Source organism: Ostrinia furnacalis, unplaced genomic scaffold (assembly GCF_004193835.3).
Source record: "Ostrinia furnacalis isolate ACB-3 unplaced genomic scaffold, ASM419383v2 OfSCF7464, whole genome shotgun sequence".
In the NCBI taxonomy this organism is placed as follows: Eukaryota; Metazoa; Arthropoda; class Insecta; order Lepidoptera; family Crambidae; genus Ostrinia; species Ostrinia furnacalis.
In genome coordinates this window covers 1,239,622-1,251,245 of record NW_021137703.1, presented here as the reverse complement: position 1 = coordinate 1,251,245, position 11,624 = coordinate 1,239,622, and the positions used below count along the sequence as shown (strand labels likewise).

Sequence of the window (11,624 nt, the reverse complement as noted above, 5' to 3'; positions counted from 1 at the left end):
AATTCCCGACAGTCGAGGTAAAAGTAATAAATGAATTTACATTTATCAGTGATTATTAATAATGTATTAATACTAACAAATATCATAAAAGAGAACACCTATTGGCAGTATCAAATTGTTTGCATAGAATTTCGATTATATTGTTATAAGTACACTATCCTTAAAATATTACACAATTAGGAATTTTTGCTTTCCAGTCATTCCAGTGGCAACACTTCTAGAAATTTAGTTTTTTGCAAATTTAGTGTATTAATTAATGTGAAATAAATAAAATAATATTTACCGATGGAATGTAATGTGGTCCTTTTCAAAATTTGATGTTTCAGATCTCTTCTTACAATTAAAAACACTGCAATTCACCATTTTTATCGCAGCACGTTACTCTTCAATAGTGACATTTGGAATATGTCATTGGTGGCGCTGCAACTAGTTTTTATAAACTGAGTGAACCACTGGTCTACTTACATTGCTAGAGGGGATTGCCTGTCAGTTCCACTCCTGTTATTTCTGTTCTCTGGTAGTTTCCGATTCCGACGTGGCAAAAATCGGAACTATTAATATCAGAGGGTCGGGCATTGGTCTGGGATGCGACTTGCTGCGACACTCTTGCCCCCTCCCATGTGCCTTCCACGTCGAGGGCTGCAGGCGCTGCGGCTGCTTCAGCGGAATCTTTGAAGAAAAGCAAATATTCCGCTTTAGACAGCTGCTACCGTTTTGTACCTTTCGGCGTGGAAACGCTGGGACCTTGGGGCCCGGAGGCCAAAAAGCTTTTCACCGAGCTTTCCTCCCGCATCATCGAGGTCACCGGTGACCAGAAGGCCGGGTTCTACCTTGGCCAGCGTTTAAGCCTAGCGATCCAACGCGGAAACGCTGCCAGCCTTTTGGGCACCGCTAACCTCACCGACAGATCTGGGGATAGGGATACTTTTTTAATTTAACTTTTATTTTCCTTTTTTGTAAATATTGTATTTTTTTTTGTATATAGTATAGTTTTTAAGTTTGTAAATTACCTGTACAAATTTAGTTTGTTATTGTTTAATAAAGCGGATATCAGAGTATTGACGGTGGCGCAGGTTCAGTGTAGGACATCTATACTATTTATACCGAATCGCACTTTTTTAAGTAATCGCATTGACTACATCACTAAAGTTTTATAATCTGTGCGAGTGACTGACGACTGTTGTTTGTCATTTGCTGATTTTTCTGTGATGGTGGAAAACTAGAGTGTGAATAATTTTTATTTAACAATACATTGTAGTATCTAAGTATTGGAATTGTTGAAAGTCTCTTGATTTGAAACTTTGTAAGATATTAGTCCAACTAGTGAAAGTTTTGCACTTGACACTTACTGCTGAGGCTTAAAAAGAAAGACAAAAAATTCTTTGTGTTGTTACGCGTAATAAAATCATCTCTATTCTACGTAAGTAATATTAAATTGGTCTTGGGTTTTTATATACATTTTACTGTCAATATGTATTTACTTGTGCATTTCTACCTTGGGTACTGAAGGTCTATGAATGAATCACTGACACACCAATAATAGGGCTACTTCAAATTAATTGTTAGTTTATCATTTGGTTCCATTGAATTGATTGAATGTTATTAAAAAGCGCTACGATTTTTTTGTTTGTGTGGCAATCATGTTGAATATGTAACTTTTCTAATTAATTACTGTTATTTACCTGTTTTTATCTTAATTATTTGCAGGATCATGACTTCTGGACCATATAATTATTCTTATATTTTTAAGTACATCATTATTGGTGATATGGGAGTTGGAAAGTCATGTCTTTTACATCAATTTACTGATAAAAAATGTAAGTAATTTTGTTTTTATTTATCCTTTATTTATTTTGAATGTGCCTACTGACAACATTATCTACCTGTGTGTGAAATATTTATGTACTGGATAATTTACATATGTTGGCCGTTCCAAATATCGAGACTGCATAAGATTGGTAATTAATTTATGGGAACATGCATTAAACTTTTCAATAAATTACCAATAAATCGTAGAATTGCCCATTCTTAAATTTAAAACACATGTTGAGGTAAAGGTAAGAAATTAATCACATTTATCAGTTATTATTTCATAATGTAACCTAACCTTAGTACTAACACATATCATAAAAGAGAACACCGGCTTGTGTACAGCCACATATTTTAAACATTTTGATATCATACATTAATTTAAACATATTTTAGCATAATGAGTTTAGAATTTTTCTTTCTTTTCCGTGATGCCCATAACATATTGTTTTGATTTCAAGTGTCAAATAGGCCCTTGGGCCACCCCTAACCCGCCTATTTAGTTTTATACATACATAAATGATTTTATTTACCAAGATTAATCACATTTACCAAGACATGAAGTAATTGTCATAATAACCGGCAGTAATTAATTTATTAATCATTTTCACATTCATCACAATATAATATACTGTAAACCCATGGAAAAGAGACTGATAATAGTGACTGAGTTTCTTGCGCTGCTTTGTCTAAGCACTGGCCCATTTACTGCAGCGGCATGGTGATGCTGATCAAGATGTGCATATTTATTAAAAAGTTAGTGCCTTATAATTATTATCCTGTAATAGTGCCATAAATGTAGAATTTGTGCCCAATAAGGTTTAGGAGTAAGTGCAAGTTGATAAATAAAATAACGAGTGGACTGTATAAAAATAGAATCTATTTGATTTAAAGAATAATGGGACATTTTGTATGAACTCCATCCCTAGAACTGTTAGCACTTTAATACCTACCTTATATGATTATACTATAACATCGTATTATAACTCGATTAAATTAATTTTAACCTACTTCAAACGATGCTCGACCCTACAAAAACTTGACCCGGACAACTTAACCCCTACGACAAGTCTACCACTGTGACAATTTGACTCTAAAATATTCAACTATGCAAACCATTATATTATATTGCAAACCATTTAGCTCCATCAATCAATGCCTGAACTGAATCTATAATAAGTGCTCAGAGTAGTCGCAGGGGTTGACGTGTCGCAGTGGTCGACTTGTAACAGGGGTCGAGTTGTAATAGAGATCGACTTGTCGCAGGGGTCGAGTTGTCCGGGTCGAGTTTTCTTAACGCTCAAGCAGACGTGATACCGTTTGATATAACTTTTTTCTGAGACATGTCACACTTGAGCTGTTGTATAATAAAATTATAGTATTAGCATGGTCTATCATATAAAGTAGGTATTAAAGTGCTACAGTTCTGGGGACGTTTTGTCCCATTGTTCTTTACAATAGCAACCGTTTAGTGCAAAATCTTTGAAGAATGCCTCAGGGTTGTCTTTGTGGATGTTCGCTTGCGAACCGAACATTACTCGTCTGTTCGCTGCGTGCTCGCCGCCCGCTCGCTGCTCCCTCCGGTCACGTCGCCCGCGGGCAATATCCGTGCGTAGACAGTAACCGCAGCGGCATGATTTTTAACTATTATTATATTATTTTGTCACTAGCTTTCCGCCCGCGGCTTCGCCCGCGTGAATTTTGTCTGTCACAGAAAAACTTTATCGCGCGCGTCCCTGTTTCAAAAACCAGGATAAAAGTATCCTATGTCCTTTCCTGGGACTCAAACTATCTACCTGCCAAATTTCATCAATATCGGTTTAGTGGTTTAGGCGTGAAAGAGAGACAGACAGACAGAGTTACTTTCGCATTTATAATAATTATTAGTATAGAAGTATAGATTAATTCTGTATGAATTCATGGTATAGGCAATAGGCATCTGCCACTGCAATCACAGCGCCTTTCTTATGTGGTTGAAGATCTAGAGGCTATTTTTTATATTCACAGAAACCCATATAATTCATATGCGTTTTTTTGGAATAATGACTATGGCACAAATTGGCACTAATCATAGCGCTCCTGCTGACAAAAAATCGTATCTGTCCATCAAGTCGTTCTGAAGATAATTATGGAAATCTGCGAAACGTTACCCCAGTGGCATTTGCTTGCNTTACTTAATATCTTCGTAAGTAATGGTCCGATTTGGATAATTCAAAAAGATATATCTTTCTTATGTCTTAAAGATTAACGTAGATACTAGTTTTATTGAATTTTCTACAACAGTACTGATCCTCATTACTCAAAAACTACAGGGGGCACAAATGCCGCTGCTTGAACAAGGAAAGGCACAAATACAATCTATCTTTTGAGCTATTTTAAATTTGTCTATAGATAAAAATGATGCTGCTGCGGTTACGTTTTCAAGAGTTTGAAAGAGAGACTGAGTTTGTTCCGGCGTTTCTTCTCAGCACTTGCCATATGTTTGTCTCGAAGCGCTGGTAGGGCCCAAAAGATAAGTAGACATGTCTTTACATATCTACAAGGGCTAGCTTTTTTTTTATTTACGATATTTTGACGTTATGAACGTGAATCAGAGGTCTAAATTGAATAAAATGTTTTTGATTGATTTTTTTGAAGCATTACCGCAGCGGAATCTTATTTTCTCCAATTACTCCTAAACCTTATTGGGCACAAATTCTAGATTTGCAGCACATTCACAGGATATAAGGCACTAACTTTTCCATATAATATGCACATCTTGATCAGCGTCACCATGGACGCTGAGGTAACGCACGCACACCCCATTTATAGTCCCGAAGCAATAGTAAGAAGGTAGGGTTATTACTTCGACGTCTAAAAGAGGCTTTTAAAAGCCTACTTGCGAAAGTAAAAACCGTAGATAGAAAATTTTACTCAAAAATACATTCCTTTATTTTTTGATAGTTTTTGCCCGCGGCTTCACCTGCGTGAAATTTCATTTGTCACAGATCGTCATAAATTATAGCCTAATGTTATTCTGAGTTATTTTAGTAAATTAATTTAAAATATGTGTATAATTAATGACCCTCTCCACAGCATTTCATTCAAAGCAAAAAGAGTATGTTTGTAAGTAAAACGTGTTAAAACTCATACTATCAGTTATTAGGCCTAGAGGAATGACGTCACAATAAAAAATGTTCAGCTAGTCATGTAGCAATTTTTCATATCATTTTCTCGTTAATTATTCGTCGCATTCGGTTTTATTTTAATATATTTGTGAGGTACTATCTGAGGTACTAAAATATAATGATAAATATTACAAAACCATAACTTACTTGTATCGTCCAATTTCAGCATACACCCGCCAACCTGATTTCAGGTTCACAATTTTCTTTGGCCGGCTACTTTACTTTTCGTCCATTTTGTCAGATGCCCTTTGTTAGAGAGGTTTCATACTTATAATTAGGTAATCTTAATGATCAATGCAAATTAACACAGAATGTATTACAATTTTAACAGATTTTCAGAATTTTCGGAAATCTTTGAATTCAGATTTCTTACTTTTCAAAAATAAAAGAATGTTTTCTTTGAGTGAAATATTTAAGGCTTCCACAGACCAAACGCAGGTCAGAAGCAGTGCGGGTCAGTTGCAGCGCGGCTGAGGCACACTGAAAGCAGCGCAGTTTCAAAGCAGTTGCAACGCGGGCGGTTGTCAAAAATTTAAATATTCGAAAACCGCTTTCAACGCGCTGCTACCGCCCTGCGTCCGGTGTGTCATGCTAATATGGCCGCCATAGTAATACAACAGCGCGGGCCCGCGTCGCGAACGCGCTTCTGTACTTCTTCTGTCTCGCACCCGCGCCGCCTCGTTTGTCGCTCGGCAGTTGAAGTGCGGCGCGGTTGGAGCGCGGGCCCGCGTTCAAATTTGGTGTGACACACTTCAATGAGTTTCTTGTATTACAACTTGCGCGGGCCCGCATTCAAACTGCGCTGCTACTGCCCCGCGTTTGGTCTGTGGAAGCCTTTAGAGTAGGATTTCGATCCAGGCGGCAATACAAAATTCCACCCTGTATAACCTGTCTCTGCTTAACCTGGATAAAATTAAGTGAATAAATAAAAACAACATTACTAAAATATAATATTTTGTTACAGTTATGGCCGACTGTCCTCATACTATTGGTGTAGAATTTGGGACTCGAATAATTGAAGTAGCTGGACAAAAAATCAAATTGCAAATTTGGGATACTGCAGGACAAGAAAGATTCAGAGCTGTCACTCGTTCATACTACAGAGGTGCAGCTGGTGCTCTAATGGTTTATGATATAACGAGAAGGTAAAACTAAGCTTGTTATTTTAAATAAATAATATTCATTCACATTCTGATGAACCTTATGATTTACCATTGATTAATTTTCAAAGACAGGAATTATTTATTTTCCAAATTTAAATATATTACTATGGTCCCGATGTACTAAAGTCCCAATTTTGTTTTCGTTATGTATTAATATTTTATGCTTATTTTGTACCAAGGTTACGAAAAATGAAAGGAGCTGGCAAAAAAAAAACAGAATCGCCAGAGTTTTCATATGTGCCGTTTTAATAGGCACAGTATGTTCATCAAGAATATACCTATTAAATTTACATTAACGATATTTTGAATGTTCAATCATTTGTAAATTCGATATTTTGATCGTTCGAAGAAACGTGTTCGATATTTTGATTTTCGATCATTTTTTATTCGATATGGCGGAGGTAACCCAGTTAAAAGGGCGCACCGCTGGGCGTAACAACAAGTTAAAACGGTGATAAATACCTGTCCTTGAGTTTAACTCATATCTAAAAAAAAATTGTTGCGTCTTTTTAACCGGGCAGAATTTTATGTAGGTACAACATACATACACATAAAAAAATTTACGCCAGTAAAGACCAATCATTTTGGGTCCGTGGCCGAGTCCCCCAGTGTTCGACGCACCCGTGGTCGACGCCCGCGATTTAAATTAATTTAATGTCATATTTTTTCGGCTTTTGCACTAAGTACAGTCAACGAAAACTAATGAAAAAACAATGATTTTGCATGTTTACTGTTGTTATACTAAAAAGTAAAAGATGTGATTTAATTCCTATTAATTGTTATTTATGTTATTATTACAAAAAATGCTGTATTAAATTTTTTGTTATAAATACTTAAAACTTATATAATTTATAATTTTATTTGTAGTTAGTTACAAAATAAAACCTATCATTTTTTGTAGGAATCACTATGGTAAAATATATTAAACATTTATTTGTACGATCAATATAAATATTTATACGTTTATAAACATTTTTGTGCCTGACTGTACATTTGATTAAAAATTGCTTCTAATCAAATTTCACTGACCGGGGGCGTCGACCACGGGTGCGTCGAACACTAGGGGTCTCGGCCACGGACCCAACATTTTAGGCGACCCGAAGGGCACCTAGTACCTACATATTTTTTCATTGCAGAAATTTTACACTGATTTGATAACAATAATAATAACTGTCATTTCACATTCTTAGGTCAACTTACAATCATTTAAGTAGCTGGCTTACAGACACACGTAACTTGACTAATCCCAGCACTGTGATATTCTTAATCGGGAACAAATCGGATTTAGATGGTCAGAGAGATGTTACATATGAAGAAGCTAAACAATTTGCTGATGAGAATGGCTTAATGTTCGTCGAAGCTAGTGCCAAGACGTGAGTAAAATTATTATTGATTTCACCATTGTATTTATTTATTTATTTATTTATTTAAAACTTACATGCACATAAAAAACAGTACTTAAGGCGTGTGACAAATGCGTCAGAATAAAATACTAGTGACCGATCGAATATTCGTTTTCGGCCAAAAACCAACCGAAGCTTCGGCCAAACCGAATATCAGAAATACGTGAAGAAGATGGTGACGTATAACGTTTGGATATCTTCGGAGTGAATCGGGTGCACTCATGGTTCCAATCAGACTTGAACGGACGCGGTATTGTCACACTGTTTTAAAGTTGTGAAGTGAGTTTACGTTGTAAAGAGTGTCCAGCGGAAATTTTTCAAGTTCAAAATTGAATACAAATAAAGCCAAAGAGTTTTCATTAAGTTTAAAGGCTTCCACAGACCAAACACGGGGCAGTAACAGTGCAGTTTCAATGCGGGCCCGCGCAAGTTGTAATACAAGATACTCTTTGAAGTGTGTCACACCAAATTTGAACGCGGGCCCGCGCTGTTGTACCTATTACTATGGCGGCCATAAATTAGCATGACGCACCAGACGCAGGGCGGTAGCAGCGCGTTAAACCGTCCGCGTTGCAACTGCTTTGAAACTGCGTTGCTTTCAGTGTGCCTCAGCCGCGCTGCAACTGACCCGCACTGCTTCTGACCCACGTTTGGTCTGTGGAAGCCTTTATTGTTTCAAAATAGAGTATAAAATACTGCGGATTCGAAATACGCCATGAGTCACTGGTCGAGAGCCCATAGAGCGTTCGCAGTTGGGCAATATCATTATAGTGTTGCCGATAATTCGCACAAATACCACAAGCTGCTGAAATAAACAGTGCATACGTTTCCTTTTCAGGGGACAGAATGTTGAAGAAGCTTTCCTTGAAACGGCAAAAAAAATATATCAAAGTATTCAGGACGGTCGGTTGGATCTGAACGCGGCGGAGTCGGGCGTGCAGCACAAGCCGGCGTCGCCCGGCCGCCCGCTGGCCGCGCCGCCCGCCGCGCGCGACAACTGCTCGTGCTAACACGCCGCGCGCGACTACTGCTCGTGCTAAGGGCGCTTCCAATTTAGACGTTTCGTGTTGGACGTTTGTCGAGCGTTTGCAGGACCGCACAAGGCTAATTGTATGACAATTGCGTCACAATAAAATTATCAATTACCAATAGTTAGTGTGCGGTCTTGCAAACGCACGACCAACGTGCGACACGAAACGTCTNTTAGTACGCCGGCTGCGCTCGATTCGGATATAATGACGTCACGCGGCCTTGCGTACGTTGACTTTTAGCGGCAAAAACGGCCTATGTTTATTACTTAATATCTTCGTAAGTAATGGTCCGATTTGGATAATTCAAAAAGATATATCTTTCTTATGTCTTAAAGATTAACGTAGATACTAGTTTTATTGAATTTTCTACAACAGTACTGATCCTCATTGAAAGCGCCCTAACACGCCGCGGCGCTCCGCGGTTTTTCTTAACCCTCAACCTTATTTATAGTAAATCGTATTTAATTATTAAGAAATCATTGTTAGTAATAATTGCAATTATTATGAATTCAGTTACTTTCTTTTTATTTTATTTACACTGTTTTAACATTCCACGTTATATTCAAGACTGGACCAATCGATGACTAAAGCCTAGTCCGTGAGCACGTAGAATTTTGTCCAATGAACCCAAGCTACCCATCTTTATCGCTCGCGCGTAATTATGTTGCTGTCGCGCTCGCACACTTACTGCGGGTACCCGTCGCACAGTCGCGACAGCAATATAATTACGCGCGAGCGATAAGGATGGGTAACTTAGCTTGGGGTCATTGAACAAAATTCTACGTGCTCACGGAAGAGGCTTTAGCAAGTATTTATTTATCGGTCCGAAGCAATTTATTTTCCGCATAATATGACCTTAAAGCACTTGGTTTTTATGTAGTCTTCTTGAAGAATGTTTGGTAAAAGATACTAATCAAATAGGTAATCGTGTTTATAGATATTGTTTTGTAAATCATTATGCTGCCTCATTTATTACACTGGAAAATGATGGCATATATTGTTTTATTTACTTCCTCTACTTTATTATTTCTTTAAAGTCGCGCATTAGAAGCACAGTGATAGTGTTATTATTTTCTTTAATTGAAACATAATATTCGCTATACCTCAATCTGTACACAATCTCTAAAATAGATATTAATAGTTCTCAGATTTTATGAGTTATATGTATAAATTTTAATATTCAATCAGGTAGGTACTTATTTTATACTATAAATGTCACCTTAAAATTGAGAATTCCGTCAGATTATAATCAGAAGTAATTAGATTACAATCTAACTTAACCTAACTCACTGTTAGTTGACACTCTCGTGCGTTGTATTAGAGCTGTCAGTGTTCATTCGTCTCCCCGAGTATGCATCAAAAACAAAACACGAGCGGCGTACCCGCCGTACACTTTGTATGCAAACTATCACAGCTACAAAGTACAAACGGTTTTACGAATTGCGTAACAGTCGACGAACTTAAAATATTTATTATAAGTATTGCAACTCATAGAAAGTAACGTAGATGACGTTTAGCCAGTAGTTATAACTAGGTAAAGAAGATTTAGCGTTACGACTGGCAAATACACCTGCGCTTGGCCAGTTATGCACGGCGTTTAATAATTTCAAAATAATTTCGCTCATTTTTATGAAAATCCAATTTACATTTTAAAATTTTATTAATCTAAGTTTTAGCATCAATTGGTTTATTCCACTTTGTTCACCCAGGTGAATTAGTGATATAAGTCCACTTGATCAATGAAAAAAATCGCATCCGTTCACCTGGGTAAATAAATTCCTAGATGAATAAAGACGACTGCTTTAGTCGACTCAATTCACCTGGGTGAAATGGTTGCGAGATGAAAATGAGGACACTAAAAAATCTATTTTGTTCACCCATAAACCATCAATTGAGTAGTTGAACACTAGCCACTATTTTATTTTCAAAGCCAGTAAATAAAAAAAAAGTTTATTGCTTTTTTTAATATAAACAAAGGAATTACAGGAAACAAAGTTACAATAGTAGTAGGGTTTCAGACAGTGCTAAAATCAGCCTGCTGGTACCTGTTAATCGTTTATTAAATGTGTGTTTTTCTTTAAATTTCAGTATTGGGCTTTCAAATAACACCAAATTGGTGGAGCACCATGTTTGTGTCAGAGGACAATCTTTAGCACCGACGTATATACCACCTCCATGATCTTTAGCCTAGGCGCAGACCACCAACTTTTAGTTGGCCGATAGTTGGGCCCGATTTTATTTTGTATGAAGAATCGGCGGATATCAAATCAGTGTAAAATGTGCGCACTTTCATACAGTAAACCCGACTTAACTATCGGCCAACTATAAGTTCTGCACCTAGGCTAAGTTATTGTCGCGGGAGGTGCGTTTTTTATGACGCCGAGTGTATAAATAACGTTAACCGGCGTTTTAGTACAGTTTGACAGACTTTTGACATTTGTTAAAGTAAGATGGTTCAACCCAAGTAGACTCTGTTGAGAACGTTGCCCAAGCGCAGAATCTGAAAATCGCTACTGATAGGTATTTTAAGAAGAAAAAAAGAGCATTATTTGATGTAAATATATATATTAAATATCAAATTTCTAATTTAAAATAAAAATGTATTATAAAATATAAATATTTTATGTAAAATAATCTAGCTTTACAATATTATTACACATGCGTTTTTATAGTTCGCAATCTGTATAATGGTCTTAATTAAATAATAAAACAATGAGTATTTACTTATTTATTTATAATAGAAACATTACAATTGATTGAGCACGTTTTTTTTAAAGAATTGGACATCGACAGTTTGCGAGATTTTTTCAACAGGCATACGGAAATAGCTTTAGGTAGTTAAAAATGGCTGTCTATTAAATCTGTGCCACCGTTAGACTGCAACCACAAAATAGAAAAGTACTGCAACCAACTCGCACACTTTTGCTAAAACGCAAGGGTTCCCAACTAAAGGGCTTATTCCACTATTCCCCGTTAACGTTAAATTGGAACTTATATTGGGGAATAATTAACTAAAAAGTTCATAAATCCCCATTACGTTCAAAATAAAAT

The 11,624-nt window shown here is 36.7% G+C and overlaps 1 protein-coding gene across 1 annotated transcript; it reads left to right on the top strand.

The window, feature by feature from the left end:
- The first annotated feature begins 1,162 nt into the window (after positions 1–1,162).
- Rab14 (RAS oncogene family member Rab14) lies at positions 1,163–8,738 on the top strand. Its single transcript, XM_028320965.1, has 5 exons — positions 1,163–1,420; positions 1,708–1,817; positions 5,941–6,121; positions 7,330–7,512; positions 8,381–8,738. Exons 2-5 carry the CDS (start codon positions 1,712–1,714, stop codon positions 8,550–8,552), a joined length of 642 nt encoding a protein of 213 aa, XP_028176766.1. The 5' UTR covers positions 1,163–1,420; positions 1,708–1,711; the 3' UTR covers positions 8,553–8,738.
- Positions 8,739–11,624: the final 2,886 nt, after the last annotated feature.